General features: G+C 42.0%; 1 protein-coding gene across 1 annotated transcript in view; it reads left to right on the top strand.

The window, feature by feature from the left end:
* Positions 1-2,516: 2,516 nt before the first annotated feature.
* ATF6B (activating transcription factor 6 beta) overlaps positions 2,517-26,076 on the top strand; it is a 65,434-nt gene continuing 41,874 nt past the window's right edge. The window contains 5 exon segments of the mRNA XM_089693393.1: positions 2,517-2,595; positions 16,931-17,016; positions 17,093-17,168; positions 20,103-20,185; positions 24,395-24,527. Of these exon segments, the coding sequence (XP_089549519.1) occupies positions 2,520-2,595; positions 16,931-17,016; positions 17,093-17,168; positions 20,103-20,185; positions 24,395-24,527 (454 nt within the window). The 5' untranslated portion in view covers positions 2,517-2,519.

Raw genomic sequence — 26,076 nt, 5'->3', positions numbered from 1 at the left:
TCTATTCTCTTCTTTTCTATTCTATGCCTTTTATTTTCTATTCTTTTATTTTATATTCTATTCTGTTTTATTCTACTCTTTTCTGTTTTTTTTTATTTAAAATTCAGAAGACAGCTGTATTATGTCTATTTTATTCTATTCTATTTGAAATTCAAGTTTCTTAAGACAACTATATTCTTTTTCTTTCATTCGATTCTAATTGAAATTTTAATTTTGAAAGATGGCTACATTGTTTCCATGTTATTTTGTTCTATTTTAATCTAGTCCATTTTTTTCTAGTCCATTCTTATCTATTATATTCTATTCCTTTTTTTTCTATTTTTCTATTTTCTATTCTGTTCTTTTATTTTCTATTTCCTATGGGACAGGTTCACATCTGTGTGTTTTTACCCGGTGCGTTTTTTGGAAAGGGTCAATAGAGACGCTGCAGAAAAGCATGTAGTGCGTTTTTGATGCGTTTTGCATTTTATTCTTCCCTGCAACAAATTGAAAAAAAAAAAAAGCAAAAAGCACTGCAGAAATGGATCAAACGCAAACTGCATAGATGTGAACCTAGTGTTACACTAAACTGAAGACCTGTAGGGGCTTTTGAAGCGTCGTTTATATAAAATATAGGGTACTGAAGTTTGTCGCCATTTCACAGCTACATGCAAATTTGAGGTTTGACACGTTGGGTATATATTTACTCAGCGCAACCTCGTCTTTTATATTTGAACAAAAATGTGGTAATTTATTGCACTTGTATGCCCTAAAATTCTTTTTAGTGTGTCTTTTACAGACATTTTGCATTTCCTAGACCCTTGAGGTATTAAAGTATGACATAAAAAAAATCGGAACTACAACTATTTTATTCTCTAGGTCACAGGTGTCAAACTGGTGGCCCTCCAGCTGTTACCAAACTACAAGTCCCATGAGGCATTGCAAGATTGAGTCACAAGCATGACTCCCAAAGGCAGGGGCATGATGGTACTTGTAGTTTTGCAACGTCTGGAGGGCCGCCAGTTTGATACCCCTGCTCTAGGGTGTCTGCTTTCAGAAAATATATAAAATTTGGGGGTTTTGTGAAATCTTCAGGCCTAAAATGATTTTTTAAATGTGTGCAAAACATGCAAAAAACTGCTCTGGCAGAGAAAGGGCTAAATCAGCCTCAGAACCGACGTAATGAATATTTTTGGGTTTTACAGGGATGAGGTGGCAACCCTATGCTGGGAATGTGTTTGACAAATGACTGCTTGTGACTAGACCCCTCATGTGAGATTGAAGGAGATAGGAAACCAACCCACCAGCTAGAGATCACTGAATGCATACTGAAAAAACGACACCTGGGTGCCTTGTTGCTATGGGTAACACGGACACATCTCAGTACTGTTACAAACAAGCTTTATTAGTCACAGACAAGAAAAAACAATACACTACAATTCCCACAATTCTCCACCGATGGAATACTGCGCATGCGTCAATTGCAATGCATTGCGGTCTGACAATTGAAAGCTGACTCTCCATTACCGCCCAATCACACGCTAAAGAGGTTTCGGTCCCACCTACTATTGGAAAGCTCCTTGACCACGGCTGATTGGTGAAATCCCCTGACAAGCAAAATCGCCGGAGCCGTTCATTGGAGGAAACCCTTACGCCTCACCCATCCTACAAATTAGCAACCGGGATGTAGGCGGGGGATATCATTGCCCGCCCGCCATTGGCGGAGGCGTTAAGGGAGTTGTTTCTGATTGGTGGAGGGGTTCGCACAGTGTTGTCCCACCTAAGACAGTGCCTACAGTCTCTTCCTGGCACCGGAGGACCCAGCTCTCTTTCTCCGGTAATTGAACACGCCTGCGCTTCTACCCTTCCGCTGGTTTCCGGTATCTCCCGACTGTGTGTGTGTGAGATGGGGTGACATCTCTCAGGTGACAGCAGCACCGTGACCGGGAGCATCCTGGCCTGGTGTGGTCACTGCGCATGGGCAGCTCCTGCAGGTACCTGAATGCTGTCAAGACTTCATCCAGCTTCTTATGCTGCCTTGGAGTTTTCTAGAATGGCCCCATGTGTTCCCTGCCAGGCAGAGATCAGATCTGTGATGACATCACTTCTTCCCAGCACTCACCTCTGGCAATGACTGATGACATCACCTGTGCGCTCACTGGCCGTACACAAACTTATGCCTCATCGTGTTACGCCACGCCGTGACGCAACTTTAATGCGACATGGCATTTACATATACAGGTGAAACTCCAAAAATTAGAATATCGTGCAAAAGTTCATTTATTTCAGTAATACAACTTAAAAGGTGAAACTAATATATGAGATAGACTCATTACATGCAAAGCAAGATAGTTCAAGCCGTGATTTGTCATAATTGTGATGATTATGGCTTACAGCTCATGAAAACCCCAAATCCACAATCTAAGAAAATGAGAATATTGTGAAAAGGTGCAATATTCTCGGCTCAAAGTGTCGCACTCTCCTCAATCTGCTGTTTCCTGTTACAGGTGACGGAGGTCTGAGTTCACTAGACTCTCGCAATGGCTACAGATCTCCTGCTCAACGACCTGGACACCAAGTTCTGTGCAGATAACCTGCTGACCAGCGAGGATTGGGGTAAGTGAGCTTGTTCATTTCAAGTGTTACTAAACCCTGGACCCTGCATTCACTATATCTGGTCTAAACCCCGGACCCTGCATTCACTATATCTGGTCTAAACCCCGGACCCTGCATTCACTATATCTGGTCTAAACCCCGGACCCTGCATTCACTATATCTGGTCTAAACCCCGGACCCTGCATTCACTATATCTGGTCTAAACCCCGGACCCTGCATTCACTATATCTGGTCTAAACCCCGGACCCTGCATTCACTATATCTGGTCTAAACCCCGGACCCTGCATTCACTATATCTGGTCTAAACCCCGGACCTTGCATTCACTATATCTGGTCTAAACCCCGGACCCTGCATTCACTATAGCTGGCCTACGCCCCGGACCCTGCATTCACTATAGCTGGCCTACGCCCCGGACCCTGCATTCACTATAGCTGGTCTAAGCCCCGGACCCTGCATTCACTATATCTGGTCTCCCACAGTACACACAACATGGAAGTGCAATTATTTTATTAATATAAATGGCTAAATATGGCCTATCCTCATCAGCAGATAGAGCAGCCTTCTATGAGTGTCCAGCTAAAGCTTGGAGGAGGAGATTTCATTCTCCCCTGATTGTCCTATGAGCCTGCAGGACCCCTGACCTCTGTCTGGACAGTGCTGTTTGGCCCTGTGTTGATCACATTTACCCTTCCAAGGAAAAACAAATACTAGTAATACACACCAAACCGAGCATGTGCAGCTTGCCCCCAATGCTCTGTTCTATCCAGAGATAGATTGTGGACAGTAGAAGAAGGGGTGGATCAGAGAAGACAGGATCAAACAGCCTTTTTACATAATGTGCATGATTAACCCCCTTAGGTTCCACAGTGACTATAACAAGCATGCTTTACTGCATATACAGACTGAGTGTACTGTTGTGGGTTTAGTAACACTTTAAAGTGGAACTTCTCTCTCTCAGTCAACATGGACTATTTTGAATTCCTATGTTGCTAGAATTAGTACATAGATAGGAACGTATATTATATTCACTTGTCATACATCCCAGGAGTCTTCAGGAGGGGAGGAGGGATTTTCTCAGCTAAGCACTCTCTCATTCATGCCTGAACTAAGGGCAGATGGATTCCAGGAAGTAGATGCTACATAAGTTATCTGCCCTTACTCAAAATTGCCACAGTCAGAAATGCTAAGGGGAAGGGGGTGTTGTTCTAAGTAATTTCTCAGCAAATAAAGCATGGAGACATGGATGGATGGATGGATGGGGGAGTTTGCTTTGAATATTGATAATGATAGTGCTTTTTGCTTGTTTGGTGCTCAGATACAGTGTATTTCTGCTTTAAAGTCTTACAGTATACCTGAAGGCAAAACTTTTTTTTTTTTGTCTTGGATGGAGTGGAGACGGAATAGAACCCCTATCAATTTTTACAATATATAAAGTGCAAAATCTTGTGAGCTGCTATACAAAACCAGTGATACAAAATAATTCTAACATTTTGAATCGATCCCACTATTCACACTCCCATACAAAACGTGTTCTATAACATAAATATCAATCGAATGCTGTGCTTCACCTATGATTTGAACAAAACAACCAACATAAACGTCTCTTAACCGCTTCCCGACCGTCCTATAGCAGATATACTGCTACAGGGCTGCACTGGTGCGCAAAATCATATGTGTGTGTGTGTGTGTGTATGTATATGTATGTGTGTGTGTGTGTGTATATATATATATATGTATGTGTGTGTGTATATATATATATATATGTATGTGTGTGTGTGTGTATATGTATATATATATATATATATATATATATACATACATACATACACACGGGCGGATTGACAACTCATGGGGCCCCCAGGCAATAGGGGATCATGGGGCCCCTGTGTCCTTGCCCAAACTCAAAAAAGCCTATGAAAAAGGTACCAGGGGCATCTCATGGGGCCCCCTACTGACCTCCAAATGGTTAGTCTGCCCCTGTATATGTGTGTGTGTATATGTATGTATGTATGTATGTATATATATATATATATATATATATATATATATATATATATATATATGCACAAACATACATACATACATGTATATGTGTGTGATTTTGCATTTCCGGGTAGGGGGCGTGCATGCCCCACCTACGCTACCGTTCACAGCCGTGGTTGTCAGTCACCGGGTACTGAACGGTGATTACTCGCCGGTGCCTAGTGATTGCTGAGCATCTCCGACGGTGAGGAGAACTGTTGTAAACACAACATTTCTCCTCCCTGTCAGCTTGTGCACACTGCTTTGGATGGCTGTGCCCAGCACAGCCATGCAAAGCAGTGTGATTACAGTGAAGCACAAACACATGGCTCCATAATAAAACACACCCAGCACACAGTTAACCCTTTTGATCACTCCACATGTTAACCCCTTCAGCCCAGTGCCATTAGTACAGTGTCAGTGCTTTTTATTAGCACTGATCACTGTATTGGTGTCACTGGGGATGTCAGTGACACCAAGTCAGTTCCCCCTAGTGTCAGAATGCCCGCCACAGCTCCGTTATAAGTTGCTGATCGCTGCCATTACTAGTAAAAATTAAAAAAAAAAAACAAAACATTCCAGTATATATACCGCCATTTGTAAGCGCTATAACTTTCATGTAAACCTATTAATTTACACATATTGGGATTTTTTTTTTTTTTAGCAAAGACATGTCACAGAATACATTTTGGCCTAAATTTATGATGAAATTTTATTTAAAAAAAAAAAACAATTATACTGGACATGTTTAATAGCAAAAAGGGAGAAATATATATATATTTTTTCAAAATTGTCGGTCTTTTATTGTTTATAGCTCAAAAAAATAAAAACCGCACAGACGATCAAATACCACCGAAAGAAAGCTCTGTTTGTGGGGGGAAAAAAGGATATAAATTTAATTTGGGTGCAGCGTTGCATGACCGTGCAGTTGTGAGTTAAAGTAACGCAGCGCCATATTGCAAAAAATTGTCAGGAATGGGGGGTAAATCCTCTGGAGGGCAAGATGCTCGGCAGTCACCAGGCACTGGCGAGTAATCATCGTCCGGAACCCGGTGACTGACAGCCATGGTCGTGAATGGTGATGCAGGTAGGGTGTGCGCAAGCCCCCTACCCGGAAATGCACATATATACAGTGGGGATCGAAAGTTTGGGCACCCCAGCTAAAAATTTGTATTAATGTGCATAAAGAAGCCAAGGAAAGATGGAAAAATCTCCAAAAGGCATCAAATTACAGATTAGACATTCTTATAATATGTCAACAAAAGTTAGATTTTATTTCCATCATTTACACTTTCAAAATAACAGAAAACAAAAAAATGACGTCTGCAAAAGTTTGGGCCCCCTGCAGAGTTAATATCTTGTACTGCCCCCTTTGGCAAGTATCACAGCTTGTAAACGCTTTTTGTAGCCAGCCAAGAGTCTTTCAATTCTTGTTTGAGGTATCTTTGCCCATTCTTCCTTACAAAAGTCTTCCAGTTCTTTGAGATTTCTGGGCTGTCTGTCACGCACTGCTCTTTTAAGGTCTATCCATAGATTTTCAATTATGTTGAGGTCAGGAGATTGTGAAGGCCATGGCAAAACCTTCAGTTTACGCCTCTTGATGTAATCCCCCATGGATTTCGAGGTGTGTTTAGGATCATTATCCATTTGTAGAAGCCATCCTCTCTTTAACTTCAGCTTTTTCACAGATGGCATCAAGTTACCATCCAAAATTTGCTGAAATTTTATTGAATCCATTTTTCCTTCTACTCGTGAGATGTTCCCTGTGCCACTGGCTGCAACACAACCCCAAAGCATGATTGATCCAACCCCATGCTTAACAGTTGGACAGAGGTTCTTTTCATTAAATTCTGTGCCCCTTCTTCTCCAAACGTACCTTTGCTTATTCCGGCCAAAAAGTTCAATTTTAACCTCATCGGTCCACAGAACCTGTTTCCAAAATGCATCAGGCTTGTCTAAATGTTCATTTGCAAAGTTCAAACGAGGATTTTTGTGGTGAGGACGTAGAAGAGGTTTTCTTCTGATGACTCTTCCATGAAGACCATATTTGTACAAGTATCTCTTTATAGTGGAATAGTGTACCACAACTCCAGTGTCTGCCAGATCTTTCAGGAGGAATCGTGCAGTCAAACGTGGGTTTTGAATTGTTTTTCTCACAATCCTGCGAGCTGTTCTGTCTGATATTTTTCTTGGTCTTCCAGATCTTGCTTTAACTTCCACTGTTCCTGATGACTGCCATTTCTTAATTACATTCCGAACAGAGGATGTTGACATCTGAAAACGCTTTGCTATCTTCTTATAGCCTTCTCCAGCTTTGTGAGCGTCAACTATTTTCAGTTTCAGTTTTCTAGACAACTGCTTAGAAGAACCCATGGTGCTGATTGTTGGGGCAAGGTCCGATGAGTCTGGGCATTTAAAACCTTTGAGATTGACATCACCTGGTCTTCCCAGACGATGATTGAGAACAATCCATGACTGGCAGGTCTCAGCTTTGCAAAGGGGGCAGTGCATGCTATAAATTCTGCAGGGGGCCCAAACTTTTACAGACGCCATTTTTTTGTTTTCTGTTATTTTGAAAGTGTAAATGATGGAAATAAAATCTAACTTTTGTTGACATATTATAAGAATGTCTAATCTGTAATTTGATGCCTTTTTGAGATTTTTCCATCTTTCCTTGGCTTCTTTATGCACATTAATACAAATTTTTAGCTGGGGTGCCCAAACTTTCGATCCCCACTGTATATATATGATTTTGCACACCCATGCCGCCCTGTAGCAGTATATCTGCTATAAGGCAGTCGGGAAGCGGTTAAGAGATGTTTATGTTGGTTGTTTTGGTTCAAATCATAGGTGAAGAGTGGCACTGGATTGACATTTACCTTATCAATTTTTATTGTTCTCTGTGCCACTGTTAGGGATATTCACCCTCTCTGTCCTGTTTACTATCATCATGGAAAGTGAAAGTATAAAAGAAAATCTCACATTTTAGGTTGACATCAGAACAGGAACAGAGGGGAATCCTAATGGGGACACTAGTTCTGGTGACATATTAGGATTCAACACTTTGCTGGGATTTCCTCTCACTTCCTGTTGTGGCTATGGGACAGGAAGTGAAGGGAAATCTCCCCAATGGGACACAGATGGCAAAAAACCCCCCAAAAAACTGACGGGTTATAACCCTCCATTGCTTTATCAAAAATATACAAAAAAAGTTTTTCCTTTAGTTACACTTCAAACCTGCTCCCACCCCCTCCAAACACCTTCTCTAGTTACCGTGTAGAAGGAAGATGATTATACTTGCCTATTCTCAGGGAGCTTTAGTCTGATCACGGAACCTCCCCATCGGTCGACTTCAGGGGAGAGGTGAGAACGTGAACAATGACTGGAATGCCTGGGCGATTACATCACCCATGGACTTACTATGGTAACTGATTTATAGTAGACATGGTGCTGCAAATGTGATCAGTTATGACAAGGGGGGGGGGGTAATTCCGTGCATTGTCGCATATGTAAGCAATCGGTGGGATGCCGGTGATGTCAGTGCCTTTATATGGACACATGCCCATGTTTAGTCAATGTCTTTGGCTAAATATGGCATGTGTTCATGTAAGGGTACAAACATCACCAGAATCCCTTCCCTATGTTTATGCATGTTGTGGCACAAGAAATGAACACAGCTGATTGGACTAGAAAATAACGTGCAGTTTAAGTTCAGATGGAGAAGTTTTGAAGACGTCCAAGCTTATCTCTACTCATTAAATATATAAGGTCGGCCATTGGGCGCTCTTTACATTTGGAGGAACAGAAATTTTTATTCTCCAAACATGGAAAGGTTTCTTCACAGTAAGAGCTATGAAAATGTGGAATAGACTCCCTCAAGAGTTGGTTCTGGCTAGCTCAGTGAATTGCTTTAAAAAGTCCTGGATTCTTTCTTGGATACACAGAATATAACTGGATATAACATTTATAGGTAAAGTTGATCCGGGGAATATCCGATTGCCTCTCAGGGGTTCAAGGAGGACATTTTTTCCCAGCAGGAGCAAATTGGATCGTGCTTTGCTGGTTTGTTTTGCCTTCCTCTGGATTAAATTATATTGTAAAGCACTGAGCAAACTGTTGGCGCTATATAAATCCTGTATAATAATTAACTGTGGGTACAGGATTATAACTTTTTTTTTTTTTATGGTTGATCTGGATGGACTTTTGTCTTTTTTCAGCCAGACTAACTATGTAACTATGTAATTGTTGGAGGCTGCTATCAGTAAGCGCTGACAAGGTGTTCTTTCAGTGAGTACAATCATCCAGACTTTCCCTTTTTATTATACCATTTGTCTGGCTGCTGTGCTGAATCACTTGTATCTTTCCTTCGAGTCATTAACCTGGAACAAATATGCAGATCAGAAAATTAAGATTAAAGTGTTTTTTTAGGGCAAAAAACCTTTCAAAAGTTGCCCCCCCCACCACCACCACCACCTTAAACACTTCCCTGAGCCTGATCTTGATCCAGCACTGTGTTAGTCTGCAGCAGCTCTTCTCCACTCTCTTCTCACAGGAGACTTGGAAGAAGAGGAAGCCATTGGCTCCTGCTGCTTTCAGCCAAAGCCTGTAAGGAAGAGCAGGGGGCTGGACTGAGCAGGACTATGTTTGTCTACACAGTCAGGCTCAGTATCGAGGCCACACAAGTGCTGCCATAGCAAGTGGCTTGCTATGGGTCAGTCAGAGAAGAGGAGTAGCCAAGAGCACTGGCGGGGGACCCCAAAAGAAGAGGATCGGGACCGCTCTGTGCAATACCATTGCACAGAGCAGGTAAGTGTGACATGTTTGTTGTTTAACCACTTCCCGTCCAGCCCATGTACATAAACGGCTGGACAGGAGCAGTGCAGGAGTGGGTGGCCATTTATAAACGGCCTCCGAATTCACTACGTGTGTGTGCTCCCTGGGAGCGTGCGGCACCGCAATCCAGTGCCCGCTGTGTCCTCCGGAGGTCACATGGTACAAGGCTATTCACAACAGCCTTGTACCATGTGACAAGTTGTGACCAATCACAGCTCTCATAGTATTTTTCAATGGCTGCAAGAATGCCGCCAGAGAGCAGGAGAAATTATTGCTTTTACAGCCTTTATTGTAAAAGCAATCAGTGTAAAAAAAGAAAAAAATGTTGACACTGTACTGCTAGGGTGACGGTATGTAAAATCCCCCCCAAAAAACCATAAATAATATAAAAATGTAAAGTTTTTTTGAAACATTATAATTTTTGGTTATATACTAATTTGGGTTATTATTTATTTATTTTTTACTAAAAAGATAGATGAATACATTTTGGCCAAGATTTATGAAGAAATATATATTTACTATATTTTATAAGAAAACACTTTTTTTTTTTTTTTCAAAATGTTTGGACTTTTTAATTTATATAGCAAAAAAATAAAAAATCCCAGTGGTGAATAAATACCAACAAAATAAAGTTTTTATCTGTCTCAATAAAATTCATATGGGTACAGTGTTGCATGACCGCGCAATTGTCATTCAAGGTGTGATAGCGCTGAAAGCTAAATTGGCCTGGGCAGGAAGGGGGTGAAAGTGTCCGGACATGAAGTGGTTAAAAAAAAAAAAAATGAACCTTTTCCAGTCTCTATAGGTCAGAAGTCTTTGTCTGTATGCTTGTCCTGGGCAATGATCAGCTTTCTTGAAGTCCTTCTGCACCTTGTAAAGTCAGGCCATGTGTGTGCTATAAAGAAGGGACTGTTGATGCAGAGGAATGAGGAACTAAGCCGTGTTTGTTTTTTAGATTTATGACCTATAAATACTTCCTCATCACCGTTGCGAAGGGCTTGTTGGTTTTCTTTGTGCTCTTTTGCTGGTTACTGTCCAGAATCATGGCTAAAGAACATAACTATGTATACTGAGCAGCAGGTTATTTGTGCTGAGCTCTGGTGGTCAGCGTAATTCAACAATATTTTATCTGTTTACATGTTGATAGAAAAGGATTTCCTGTTCAGGAAACCACTTATCTAAAAAAAAAAAATGTCCAAGACCATAAAAACTCATTGCCGTAGTTCAGTGATAGGCCTCCCCTATAAAACAGTCCAAAGAACAGCGTCAGACAATTTACAGCAATTTTTTTTCAACTCAAAACAGCGCAAAACACACAAAACAATCTGTAAAATACCCAACCTATAAGTAATATTCGTGCAAATATTACAATTTATATATAAGTTTCAAAAAACAAAATAATTTGTGACACATACAAAAAACAAGAAAAGTCCAGTGACTTATCCAAAAAAAGTCCCGTGATAAAAAAACGAACTTATATTTTCATAAATTTCTTCAGTGCCAATAATAGTCCTTCCACCATCCACCAGTGCAAAACCAAATGAACCGCACTCGCACTTTGAGAACACCCTGTGGGTGGGGCGAAACGCGTTGACGTATTTCCGGCTGGGCGTCCGATGTCCTTTCCGGTGAGTGGAACGCACGCCGAGCGGTACGTTCCAGGGGCCATCTTGCCTAGTGGAGGAAGCTGCTTCTGAGGTCTGTCATCCTGCTGTGTTACCTGGCTGTGGGGTCTTATTATAAGATCTGTGGAAAATCGTTTTTTACATCAATAAAATGCTGGTTAATATCTTTTAAAATGTGAGTGGTCTGGTTTAAAGTTTACTAAGATTGAAAGTCATAACGGTATCATGCTATTTGGTTTTTCTTCTTCCTGAACTTTGGTGGAGTCGGTGAGGGGAGTAATCGGAGGAGGTTTCTACGTCCTAGAGGAGGCAATATTTGGAGGTTAAAAAAAGGGGGTCCAGGAGCCCTTAATAATCCTGAAAGGCGTTATACTCACCAAACATCTGGTGAGTGCGGTTCATGTTGGTTTTGCACTGGTGGATGGTGGAAGGACTATTATTGGCACTGAAGAAATTTATGAAAATATAAGTTTGTTTTTTTATCACGGGACGTTTTTTTGGACATGTCACTGGACTTTTCTTGTTTTTTGTATGTGTCACAAATTATTTTGTTTTTTGACACTTATATATAAATTGTAATATTTGCACTAATATTACTTATAGGTTGGGTATTTTACAGATTGTTTTTTGTGTGTTTTGAGTTGAAAATTTTTTTGGGGGTTTTATACCTATGCACAGCAGCATCTCACGTGGATAAGTGTGTGGGGAAGGAGGTCCTGGGTGCTGAGGTCTTTTTTATTAATTTCCAGCAACTGCCTGTGTGTAAACCTGTCCTGGAGATTGGTGTGTAGAGAGTCATTGTTTCTGGAAGGTTCTTCCTTCAGACACATTCAAGTGGAATCTCACCCTCCTTATAATTTTTAATTTGTCTCCTCTTAGGCTTCCTTCACAAGGCTGTACAGCGGATTCCTGCGGCTGGAATGACAGGTGTAGGTGAACAGTGGTGTCAGCTCAGCTTCAATAAAGTATTGACAGGCTGACTGCAGATGTGGCTGTTCAGATGGATTCGTACAGCAAGTAGCTACCTGCTGTTAGGGACGGGTGTCCGAGTCTGGATGCATGTTCCGGGTTCAAGCACTGCCTCCCTATGATGCACCACTAAGCCCACCTGTCAGTGATGTGCAGTGCTCACTGTGCCTCTTGGGATATGTACACTCAACCGCCTATAGAGAAGACCGGGCTGTGCCCGTGTCTGCTCTGCAAAAACTGAGAGGACATGGACCTGTCATCTGCCCCGCTCTGCTTTGATCAGTAGGGGATCAGCAGATAGATCCCCTGCTGATCCAAATGAAACCTGCCCCATGTGCCAGGGGCCATAGGGTGAGGATCTGCATTCACCCTAGGTTCACATCTGTGTGGGTGGTGCCACTGTGGATCCGCACCACCCGCACAGGGGAATGCAGACCCGCGGGCAGGTGCCATTAGTTCTAATGGCACGCCGCCCGCACTGGAAAATGCAACCGTACTGGGAACCGAGGTTCCTGTGCAGGTTGCGTTTTCGAAAGAAGTGCAGGGACTTCTTCCCTGCGTGTCACGGGCACGGGAGTCCATTCAAATGAATGGGCTCTCGTGCAAAACGTGGCCCGCACAGCCGCATATATGTGAACCGGGGGTGAGGATACGTTCACATCCGTGCGGGTGGTGCCGCTGCGGCCTTGCACGAAAATCTGTGCAGCCGCACCCACCCGCACAGAGCAATACAGACCCATGAGTGGGTGCCATTAGTTCTAATGGCACACCGCCCGCACCGGAAAACGCAACCGTACTGGGAACCGAGGTTCCCCTGCAGGCTACGTTTTCCAAAGTGGTGCAGGGAATTCTTCCCTGCGTGGCACGGGAGTCCATTCAAATGAATGTGCTCTCGTGCCCGTGCAAAACGTGGTCCGCACAGCTGCATATATGTGAACCGGGGGTAACTGCTGCAGAGAAAAATCAGGCCTCCTGCCCTGCAAGACAGATTTGTTGTGTAGCAGATGGAGAGAAATGCAAATTCTTTGGTGGGTAAAACCGCTCCTAGATATGTACACCATCTGTGTGTTCATCTGTTTGTCCAACTTTAATGGGACTAGAATATTTTTTGCAAGGTGGAGAATTTTCTAATTTTAATTCACTTAAAATGGATTTTGAGTGATTTTTTTTTCTCCATTATTTGGCATAAAGATTTGGCTGTCTGCAACACAAATTGGGGAGATTTAACCTCACTTCCTTTCCCCTGTGATTTCCAAAATGGGCAATGTTGTCACCAGGACAGGAAGGAACAGACAGTGGTAAGAACATTGTCAGAAGAGCTGATAGAAAGTAAAGGTGAATGTTCCCGGGAGGGCATCAATCACAATAAAAACCTGATAGAGGCTCTATCCTTTACCCACACTCTATCCAAAACAAAATGTAACATTTTGCCTGAACTTGGGCTTTGAAATGTCACTAAAGGCAAAACTTTTTTTTTTTCCAATTTTAGTGTGGGAGAGTTATAACCCCTGTTGGGTGTTTTTTGCCATCTGTGTCCCATTGGGTAGATTTCATTTCATTGCCTGACCCATAGCCAAAACAGGAAGTGAGTGGAAATCCCTCCAAAGTAAAGGAATCCTAGGGTGTCACCAGAACTAGTGTCCCCATTGGACGATTTCCCATCTATTCCTGTGCTGAGGTCCGTTCAAAATGTAAGATTTTCTTTTACTTTAATTTAGGATAAATAGGATGAATAGAGATAATATAACAGGACAAATAGGGAGAATCTCACTAATGGGGACACAGAGCAATAAAAACCTGACAGGGGTTCTAATCCCTCTTCACTCTATCTAAAACTTAAAAAAAAGGTTTACATTTTTTGTGACACTTTAAAGATGTTATATTTTGCAAAAATAATATCTGTTTAGCGTCCCTGTGCTGGCTGGTCACACGACTCACACCACTGGCCTGTCCAAAGGGGATCATAGGGTACTGATGTTTAAGAAAAGGTGACCACTCAGGAACTCTTTCTGAACTCTCCTGATATTCGTCCCCTAGAATCCTTTGTTTCCGAAGACACCACATAACAGGTGCTTCATCATTACTTTTATAGAAAAGCCTGAGCAAATGAATCCTGAAACTCCTGCGCTGGACGATGAGCTCCACAATGTCAGTAACCCCACATGGAGTACTTTTTGGGAAGGCAAGCCTTGCTGCCCTCAATGGACCAGGGAAATCCAAAGGCGCTGTGTGCAAAGAAACAAACAGGGTGCACGGGCCTAGTGCATTACCTTCTAAAAATGAGATTTATTGAATAAAAAGTAGTATACTCACAAAGGAATAGAATCAAAGGCACATCACAAAAAAGACGGCAAGGTCCAATCTCCCTGGATGGTGGCTGTTGGGGGACTGTAGGCCTGAAAATGTGTGACACGTTTCGAGGTAGAACCTCTTCCTTAGAGCCACTGAGGAAGAGGTTCTGCCCCGATCAGAAATTTGGAGGCCTACAGTCCCTCAACAGCCACCATCTAGGGAGATTGGACCATGCTGTCTTTATTCCTTTGTAAGTATACTACTTTTACTCAAATGTCAAGGATCCAGGTATGACCAGAGATGTGTGGACTGACACAGGTAAGTAGCAGGCTTCAGGAACACAGGCGTAGTCAGGGCTGGAGAGGTGGAAAGGTCAGGCCGGCTGTAATGTATTGTCAGGCACCGCCCGGCGGTATCTCTAGTGACCCAGAGAACAGGATTCCTCAGGGCGCGGAGTCTAAGCCCCAGTCTGCCTTTTCACCAGAGCCGCTGATAGTGGGGATGGACTTGGCGCAGGACTGAGACCAGTTCGCGGCCCCTGAGTGCACCCAACTGTGGTAGAGGGCTCCGCCGAGGGTATGTACCGGGGGAAAGCCTGATGTGAAGGCGCTGACAGGTTTGGACAGTAGTGACTGGATCCGTGCGGGATGGATGGTCTGGGTAGCGTCAGGCAGGCCAGGTCAGCAACGTGCGGGCAGTGAGGTACCGGAGGAGCAGGCAGAGAATAGTTGGTCACAAGCCGGGTTCAGTAACTCACGGGCAGCGCGGTACAGTGGATCAGCAGAGAATAGTCAGGGTCACAAGCCAGGTTCAGTAACTCACGGGCAGCACGGTACAGAGGATCAGGCAGAAGGATGGTCAGGCAAGCCAGGGGTTAAACAGGAGACGGTCAGCAGGGTCAGGAACAATGCAGAGTCGGCAACAAATCAGACAGAGGAACAGGAACACAGGATACAAGGTACAGGGGCTCATGGGAAACAACACCAAGGCACCACTGACTGCAGGTCTGGCCATTCCTTAAATACACCTCCTGCAATCAGCCTCAGGTGATGGCTGCCTGCAGGAGTGAGCTTCTGATTGCTGAGAGCACCCGCTGGCCAGCCCTGGTACTGCAGCCCACATGGCAGGTGAGTCCCACCACCAGTGCTGAGTCCATTCCTGACATCAAATCTCATTTTTAGAAGGTAATGCACTAGGCCTGTGCACCCTCTGTTTGTTTCTTTGCACACAGCATCATTACTTTTATGACTGCCTTTTGAACTCCTGCTGTTTCATAATTTCTAATTAATGCATTTATAATAAGCATGCTAAGTAATCGTGTGTGTGTGTGTGTGTGTGTGTGTGTGTGTGTGTGTTTGTTTTCATTTGTGGTTTTTTTTTTTTGTTTTAGCAATATTTTTTTCTGTTTTGCACCACTCTGTGAATTAAGATGACCGTGTACACTGTCCAGTGCTCCAGGGAATCAATGCCGAAGGAAGGGCAGGGGAACCAGAACAAAAAAGCCTATGGATAGCGTTTCAGAGCTGCAGCCCTCCTCACATGGAAAATCAACAACTGGAAAAAAAGCATACAGGTGGCACAAACACCTAGTGCATTATCCAAGACTTATTTAAAATGAAAAAAGGACAAAAACATACAAACAGCATGTATGTAAAGCTTGTAAGACCATGGATAAACTTATCTGATAAGCTCTGAGGAAAGGGATTCGTCCTCGAAACGCGTCAGTGGCCGACCGCACTGTCAGTCGGACACTCTTCCATTTGTGTGGCCGTCTCCACAGTTTTACAAGCTTTACATACATGCTATGTTTGTGAGTATGTTTTTGTCCTTTTTTTTTCATTTTAAATAAACCTTGGATAATGCAATAGGTGTTTGCGCCACCTGTATGCTTTGAATTAGCCTGGGATCTTTTGCACCCCAAATTCCTCTAGTAAGGAACAGGGTTAGTCTTGTGTTTAATGTAAAATAAAGCAGAAGTAAACCCAAAATGGCATGCCAGGAATGATTACAGTCACCACTGCGTGTGTTGTCAACCAAACTGTCAAGCTATCAAATGGCTGGTGTCATGTCAGATCACATGTGCAGCACTATGGCGACTGCAGAGCAAACAGAGGCCAAAAGGGCATCTTTCTTGGCTGTAAAGGTTAGAATGGTTTAATTCAGTTTTGAAGGAGAAGTTCACCTTTTAAACCTCTTACACTTGAATGTTTAAAATCATTTTGTCTGTGCGGAGCTCCACCCTCACAGCTGCATCATTCATTCACAGGAAACTGTGAATGAAGAAACTGCAAGCCCTGTCTACCACCACAGAAGATGGCTTGTAGTTCTCAATGGACTGTGAGGCACTGATGATGTAGTTCAATGACACTTCCTCCAGCTTTTAAACAGCCCATACACAGGTACAGGCAAAAAAGCTGGAGGACATATCTGCTGCAGCCTGACACGACACTGCACCTGCAATCCACTGATTGCGGGTGCAATGCTCTGCAGGTTCCTGTGAAAAATAAAAAATTAATAAATGCACATATGTGCCTTTTTTATTATTATAATAAACCGATTTATTGTGTAATATGTAAACTGTTTGTTCCCGCAGACACTGGCCTGTACAATTATGGAGATGTCCCGGATGACTATGGGGAGCTGTTTCCGTCGGGGTTTAATGCCTACCCTCTGCACTTGGTATGTAGCAGCTCTAACATGTTCTGAAGGCAATTTCTTGTTTTTCTTGTCTATATCTTGTCTTCTGTATCCACAGTATGACAGCCAGATGGATGTTGAGTCATGTTCCGTATCCTCCTCTCTGGACGAGATCCATGGCGTGAACTTGTCAGGTGAGATTAGTTATTTGATACCATTTAGATTCCACTAAGGTAGGGGAAATCAGAGTGAGGCAAGGTCATGTTTTAATAAAGGACAGTATGCATGACACTAACATTATGTGAAAGTAGATGAAAGTAATTTCCCGTACATGTAAAATCCCAATATCTGTAGAGCGATTCACAAATTTGATATTTTATGTAACTTTGTTGTGCAGATATCACTCCCCATTGTATTGCTTTTGTTTAGGCCTCTGTTCACATATAGGCATTTTACATCGTGGGCGGAATTGCCGTGATTCTGCCTGCAATTTCAAAACGCACTGTTAAAATGTGAACTTTAGATGTCAACGGCAACTAAAAATGTGGGAACAAAATCACATGTTGCCCAAAAGAAGTTCCAAAAAATTCTTTTGGGTGACGCACATCCCACGATTTTGTTTGCGTGATTACAACACTAAAAATCGCGGCAAAATCGTTCTGCATTTTTAGGTGCCATTTGAAATGAATGGCACCTAAACATGCTGCTGCGCGATTTTACATTTTAAAAGCGCATTTTGATATTGCAGGCAGAATCAGAGCGATTCTGCTCATGATTTAAAATGCCTTATAGCCAAACTCTAGGCTATTTTATAAAATTGTTTAAGTAAGTTACAGTAAATAAACACTCTCACTGCAATACTCACTTTTTTCGTTATCCTTCTGCATTACCTCTTCTCTGCCACAAGATATCATGTAGTCTTCTGGGTTGGAGAATGCCCCCCCCCCCCCCCCCGTTTATGTCTTATTTACCTGAGAGGTATCCTTTACACTTTCTGCGATCCATTGTGAGCAACGGCAGTGCGACTGGAATGTGGTGCAGGAGACCAGCACAGATCGCTGGTCCCCCGAAACCTTGTTCTAGTGTGAACAGGCCCTTAACTCCACCCCTAGGCTGCTTACTGACGCAGGTGTAAGTTTAGTTCACCTAGTGAAACAGGTGTAAGGTTCAGGCATGCAAGAAAAACACCATTTAATCCAGTAACAAATTCATTAAAAAAATAATTAAATGAGGTTTATTTACAATTTGTAAAAATCCTAGAATCTTTTCATTGGTTTCCTGTCTCTATCCTACCTTTTCAACTTTATTATACAGTGTTCAGCATAATTGAGTACACCCCTTATGGAAAGTAAGATTTTAATCAATTTCTTAATGAACACAAGAACAATTTCCAAACTTTTGACAAAACTTGAGTTTTATAGAACATTTGTTTAGCTCATTACATGAAATAAGGTTAATAATATAACTTAGATTACAAAATCTTCAGTTTTACTCAAATTAGTTGATGCAAAAATGAATCCACCCCACAACAAAGACAACCACATCTAGTATTTTGTATGACCTCCATGAGTTGTAAGGACAGCACCAAGTCTTCTAGGCATGGAATGAACAAGTTGGCAACATATTGCAACATCAATCTTTTTTCATTCTTCAAGAGCGACCTCTTTTATGCTGGATGGAGAGTGATGCTAAACTTGTCTCTTCAGAATTCTTCATAGGTGTTTGATTGGGTTCAGATCAGGAGACATACTTGGCCACTGAATCGCCTTCACCCTGTTCTTCAGAAATGCAACAGTGGCCTTAGATGTGTGTTTTGGATCCAGGGGCGGACTGACCATTTTGAAACTCAGGCACTGTCCGACGGCCCGGGGTCAGTAGGAGGCCCCATGAGATGCCCCTGGTACCTTTTTCATAGGCTTTTTTGAGTTTGGGCAAGGGCACAGGGGCCCCATGATCCCCTATTGCCCGGGGGCCCCATGAGTTGTCAGTCCACCCCTGTTTGGATCATTGTCATGTTGGAAAATTGCATGACGACCAAGGTGCCGGAGTTTAGTAGCTTCTTCTTTTCCAGTATAGAGCAGTACATCTGTGAATTCCTGATGCCATCAATGAAATGCAGCTCCCTGACACCAGCAGCTCTCATGCAGCCCCACAGAAAGACACTGCCACCTCCATGTTTCACTGTAGGCATCATGCATTTTTCTTTGTACTCTTCACTTTTGCAAATTCCAGGTTGGCTTTTATGTGCATGGGCTTTAGGAGTGGCTTTCTTCCTGGATGACAACCATGCACGCCATTCCTCTGCAGTGTATGCCATATTGTGTCACAGGAAATATTCACCCTAGTTTGGCTTTCTACTTCTTTAGTTAACTGGAGTGAACTTGCATGGCGATTTTCTTCAACCCTTCTCATCAGAAGGTGCTCCTGTCGAGGTGTTAACTTCCATAGACAGCCTGGACATCTCTGTGAAGTGGTTGCAGTTCCATCTTTGTTAAATTTTTATATCACTTTTGCTACAGTATTCTGAGAAGTAAAGCTTTGCTGATCTTCCTGTAGCCTTCACCTTTCTTGTGTAATGAAATGATTTTCTTTCTCAAGGCTTGTAACATTTCTCTTTCACTTGGTGCCATTGCGGACAGCATGAAATGGGAAGGGGTTTTCTTTGTTATATAACACCCTTTTATAATGAACTGTCTGCTGGACACCTATTATTTTTTGAATAATTAGACTCACCTGTAGTTAAATTCTTGTTAGGATTTTATTCTCTAAAATTTAGCATTGCTCCTAACTAAGACTTTCATTGGGGTCTATTCATTTTTGTAACATGGTCTTGAATAATTTTGTTAGGAAAAATACTTTTTTGTGTGTGCAAATTAACAAATCTTGCTTGCAATCAATGGTCCGCATTTGTGGGAGTATTTTGTAGTATAGTGTTCCATAGAAAATGTTGATTCCGAAAGGAAAGTAAAGATTTTCTGACAAACCTGTTGGGATGTACTCATTTATGCTGAGCACTGTACTTGTGTCATGGGAGAGCAGAGGGATCAGAATGTTTCCAGCTGACATACAAATCCAAGATCACTATGACAGAATATTGACATATCATTATCTGATTTCTGTCTCTTTAGACCTCTTAGTAAAGGCAGAACCAGCTTCTCCCTTTTCTTCGTCATCGTGTGACTCCTCATCCTCCTGCGATGGTCTATACACAGTGAGTACAACCCAGGCCTGCTTCACGTCAACCCTGTGTATCTGAAACTGAAAAAAGGGGCAAAACAAATATGTTATCCTTGCAGAGGTCCTCTTCCTCCCTGCAAGGGTTAATTGCTTGTTTTGCATAGGCAGATGGTAAATAAGGTGATATATGGCAGCACAGTGGCTAAATGGTTAGCACTTCCGCCTGGCAGTACTAGAGTCGTTGGTTCGAAATCCCAGCCACGGCACTTCCTGCCTGGAGTTTGCATGTTTTCCCTGTGCCTGCGTGAGTTTAATCCGGGTACTCTGGTTTCCTCCCACACTCCAAAGACACGCTGGTAGGTTAATTGGCTCCTGTCTACATTGGCCCTAGTATGTGTATGTATGAATGTAAGTTAGGGACCTTAGATTGTACGCCCCTTGAGGGTTAGGGACTGATGTGAATGTACAATATATATGTAAAGTGCTGCGTAAATTGACAGCGCTATATAAGTACCTGAAATAAATAAAAAAATATATATATTTACCTTGTTTTGGGCACCCACAGACTTCCTGTGTTCTTTAAGACCAGTCTCCTGAAACCATTCATTTTCGCTTTCTGACCAGTCTCAGCTCTCTGATATCATTCATTGCAATGCAGAACCTGTAGTCCTGCATGAGGTTGCCGAAGGGCCTCCTACTACCTAGGATGTCAGACAGCAAAGGAGTGCGCTAGAAATAAGGTAAGTATATTCCTTTATATATCCTCCCATAGGCAAAAGAAGCAGTTAACCCTTACAGTGCTGCTGGCCCATTGCCAAGGAATTTTTTTTTTTTTTTTTTTTAATTCTACAGCATTCCCTTGCTTTTCATGTACTCCTCCCCTAGTAACCTGGTCACCATTTTTGTTTTCCGCCTCCCTGCTGTGTAAGTTTAAGTTATACCATAAGTGTATAACAACTTATACAGGGCAAGGACCCTGTCTGTGTCCCATATGGCAGCACTCAGTCCTAGCAATTAGCTCCTCAGGCATTGAGCCCTGCATTGTTGGACTCTGAGAAGTGTCCTCTACCCTCCTTATTTGGAAGTACTGGGTTTGTCTCTGGTAGGAAAACAAGTATTGTGGATTGAGTAAAGGTATATATATGCCCTCTTTACTCACATTGCTCTCTTTTTTCCCTTAAAATAGAAGGGCGGCAATAAAACAGAACAAACCTACCTAATCGCCTGGATGGCTGCAGCATCGACCCAATGCTGCAGCTGTCCCCCGCCAGCTCTACACTGAGAACTAAGTGATCAGAGACTGCTGATCGCTAAATTACAAATGATGTAGTGGTTGGAGGGAGAAGAAGCAGAAGGAAAGAAAGAGAAATCCAATACACCCAGAAGTGCCAATTTTTTTTTTTTTATTGCCTCAAACTATGCAATTAATTAAAGTGGTAGTAAAATCTTATTTATTTATACCTACAGGTAAGCTTATAAGGCTTACCTGTAGGTACAGTAAATATCTCCTAAATGTGCACCATTTAGGAGATCTTTACTTTGGTAGCAGCTGGTGACGTCACCGACACATGCGCACTGGGCTCTCAATGGACAGTATGCCGTCCATTGAAAGAGCTGCGTTGCAGCCATGACTTCCGTGTGCATGTGTGGGAGTGACGTTACCATGGTTCGGCCATTCAAGTGGCCGGAGCCTGCAAACTGAAAAGGAAGACTGGGTGAAGATGGAAGACAATGTGCTATAGCGCAGTCGGCAAATGGTTAAAGAGTGAGTCCAGGTCCAATGAGGGTGAGATCTAAAGAGAGATCCAAAGAGATCTTTAGAGAGATTTATATGAACACTTCTATAAACACAGTTATAAGGATTGCACTTACTGTCCAGGTCCAAGATGTGTGAAGTGCATCTATAAGAACACAGCATGAATAAAAATGTGCACCTAATGAATTTTGGACTGAATTTTATTTTTTCACTGTATGAGAGACTATATTTCATCACAACTATGTATTGCGTGTAGCACTTTGGCCACACTGGGTTTTTTTAGTGACACACTGGGTAAGTTAATATTATTAGAAGAGTTGTAAGTGCCACGTGTATTTATAATACTTTGATGATGTAGTAATTTGGTACTGGCAGATAAGATTTCTATTTCAGGTATAGTAATGTGGATTTCACTAGTAATGAAAAATAATCATAATTACACAGTATTATTTTTTTAATTTCAGGTACTTATATAGGGCCACCCATTTACACAGCGCTTTACATCTATATTGTACGTTCACATCAGTCCCTAACCCTCAAGGGGTGTACAATTGAAGGTCCCTAACTTACATTCATACATACACATACTAAGGCCAATTTAGACAGGATCCAATTAACCTACCAGCATGTCTTTGGGGTGTGGGAGGAAACCGGAGTACCCGGAGGAAACCAACGCAGACACAGGGAGAACATGCAAACTCCAGGCAGGAAGTGCCGTGGCTGGGATTTGAACCAATGACCATAGTACTGCCAGGCGGAAGTGCTAACCATTTAGCCACTGTGCTGCCCAATAATTACAAAGTAAAGTGACAACAACCAGCACCAGGGAAGTGATGCATTTTGCCACCATCTTACTCTGACTGGGACTGTCAGTACTAGAACACAAGGTCACTAGTGACTGTGATCCACAAACAATGGTACGTGGTTAGTTTGACACCGGAACAGATCAGCATCCCGGAGTATTAACAAAATGCTTATTAGCCCTTTTTTGACCAGCATCAGTTTGCGTCTGTTAATTTGACCCTAACTCTATAATTAGTTTGCCCTTCTACATAATGTTTTGGTATGCGGTTTTTTATAAACTCTTATATTGAACTGTATTATAACTGCACTGTCAGCCTCCATTTTGTAAAGCTCTGCGCATACTGTTTGCATTATATAAAGCCGGTGTAATAATACATTTGATGTCTTTGTTTTTTTATTATAGGCTGATAGACCCCAAACGAGACCCTGTCACTAAACCAAACAGCATATTTTTATTTATAAAAAATAATAGTTACAATAGTGATTATTACATCCTCTTTTCCCCTCTGTTCAATGATTTTAAAGCAGTAGTAAACCACAAAAAACTAAAATATTCACCCTGCAAGTTAAGAGTATAATGTGCTAGTATGTATCACGTAGTAGCACATTATGACAGACTTACCTGAAAATTAAGCCCTCCAGTGGTGCATTGTCCTCCCAGAACCCTGCCTCCCTGCACACTCCCAGGATGCTCGTCAGGTGCGCTCTTTCCTCACTGATGGGCACTGACAGGCTGCACTAATAATCAGGACACTGATGATCCGTGCCCTGCATATTTAATGTAAAAAAAAAAAGTTGTTTTTTTTTTTTTGGTCTTTTTTTTACAATTGTTTAGCAAAATTGAAAAATTCATTGGGTTTTAATTACCACCAAAAGACATTTTCTATATGTCTCAAAAAATAAATAAATAAAAAAATTCATATGGGTACAGTGTTGCATGACCGCACAATTTTCATTCAAAGTGCAACAGTGCTGAAAGCTAAAAATTGGCCTGGGCAGGAAGAAGTTGAAAGTGCCCGGTATTGAAGTGGTTAAGACGAGCCTTCACTATATCGTTTATTATTATATTAAGAAGGTCAAATGCATGGTTTACCGCCATAGGGATTGTTATTCATCCCCAAAAGAGCCTCTGCACTCCACTCCTTTGATCCCAGGAGATCGTTTCCTACAGGTAGGAGCCATATTCAAAATGTGTAAGCGTACAAACGTAACCAAATTTAAGCTATTTATTAACAGAACATAAAACCGAAAAGGCGCATTAGATTTATGCACGATGAATCAAATGGCAGATAGTACAGACACGCTTTGTGTAGCACCCCTACCCAACCTCCCAGCGTGTGCGCTTATGTCACCAGACTCTGCTTTACATTTTGCGTCTACTGGACTTGTCAGTGCAGGTTTTTTTTTTTTGGACAACCGTATTGTGGGAAGTAACCATGCAAACATAAAACCAAGTTAGATTTTTTTAATTGCAAAAATGTTGTGATTTAGTTACATGATATTTTAACGCAAGTGCATAGAAAACATGTGTAAATGTGCTTGGAAGAACGCCTCATATATTTGATAGAATGTATGCATTCATACTTGTGTCCTGTGGTCTCTTATATTCTGTTTTTCCTGATATCGAACACTTGTTGTACAACTTACTCATTGTTAATGCTGTTGCTTGTCTCTGTTACACAGTCATCCTTAGAAAGTGTCGGGACCTCTGTAAAAGTAGAGCTACCACCATCACCCCCATGTCCAACCCTGGATCCACCTACCACCCCCTGCGGCACATTACAAATAACTCTTCTCCCTGTGTCACCGACTACAGGTAAGAGTCTGTGTGTTTTATGTTGTGGTACTGCTGAGAATGAGAATGTGCCTTGGTCAAACCTATTTTGTTCCAGCAATAAGATTCACATAATGGTGAAGCAGGGAGGAGATCCTTGCACTGTAGGACATCTAGCACTGCTTCCTCTCCAGAAAGGACAGTGAGCAGCAAAGTAGATACATCACCGAATATCACTCCAAATCTCCTGAGATTAGCTGTCAGAGGCAACAGTGCCTTAGATCTCACATTGCAGATGTAGAACTATAGGCAAAACTTTTTTCATATTCAATAGAGTTAAGGGAAGATGTAACCTCTGTCAGATTTTTGTTCACCATCTGTGTCCCTTTGCGGAAATTTCCCTTCACTTCCTGTCCCATAGCCAAACAAGAAGTGAGAGGAAATTCCTGCAGGGAATGGGGGTCCCCATTGGAAATTTTTCTGGGGACAACCCAAAATGTATGAGTTTCTTTTGCTTTCAATAATAATGGTAACCAGGACAAATAGAGAGGGTGAATCTCCTTAACAGGGGCACAGACAGCAAAAAAAACTGATGGGTGTTCTAACAGGAACAGGAGTACCTTGGCATGGGAAGTACACTGCTATATTTTTGCAGGATAAAGTCAAAACAATGGGTAGATTTTTCAATGTACTGCTTAAGCACAATTTAACATTTCTAGATACTTCTTATGAGACGTTGAATCTACACTTTTAAAATTAAGGGTCACTCTAATGAATATCTAAAGTCCTATTTTATTTGTTTTGGATGGAGTATAAAATGGTTAAATCCTAAAAAAAAATAAAATCCTGCTAGAACTGTTACCCGGTTCCGAAGGAAAGTTCTCCCATCCTTGCCACGCATGCGTGTTGATCGGTGGTGAGCTGTGTCACTTGGACACAGTGCATCAGCAATCAGGGTAAAGAACCAATGATGTTGGCTCTTTACCATGTGATCAGCTGTGTCCAATCAAATGCTGGTTATCTGCATTTCCTTTCCTCAGCGCTGTCACAGCATGAGGAAAGCCGATAACTGGAGACATTTACACTGATGATCAGTGCCAATCGGTGTCCATCAGTGCAACCTATCCGTAACCATTAGTGCAGCCTCATCAGCACATCAGTGGAGAAGAAAAATTACTTATTTGCCAAATTTTATAACCGAAACTAAGGTGTGTGGGTTTTTTTTTTTTTTTTTTTTTATAAAAACCCAAGTGGTGATTAAATAATACTGAAAGAAAGCTCTATATGTCTAAAAAAAAAAAAAAAAAAAAAAAAAAAAAGATTTCATATAGATACGATGTTGCATGACGCAATTGTCATTGAAAGTGCTACAGCGCTGAAAATTGGCCTGGGCAGGAAGGGAGTGAAAGTACCCATTAATAAAGTGGTTAATTAAAACTGTAAAGAAAATAATATATATATTGTTGGAGTTGGGCTATGAATAATTCCAAGTAGACCTTACCACCAAAAAAGCCTTGTTTCTTGCAAAAAAAAACCCTTTTGTATCACTTGGGGGATATATTCATGTTTTGATGCAAGTTTAACACAATTT

The sequence above is a fragment of the Staurois parvus genome, unplaced genomic scaffold (genome assembly GCF_062004578.1).
Source record: "Staurois parvus isolate SC_StPar_1 unplaced genomic scaffold, SC_StPar_1.0 ptg000631l, whole genome shotgun sequence".
Classification (NCBI taxonomy): Eukaryota; Metazoa; Chordata; class Amphibia; order Anura; family Ranidae; genus Staurois; species Staurois parvus.
This window is presented reverse-complemented; position numbering and strand designations above follow the sequence as displayed.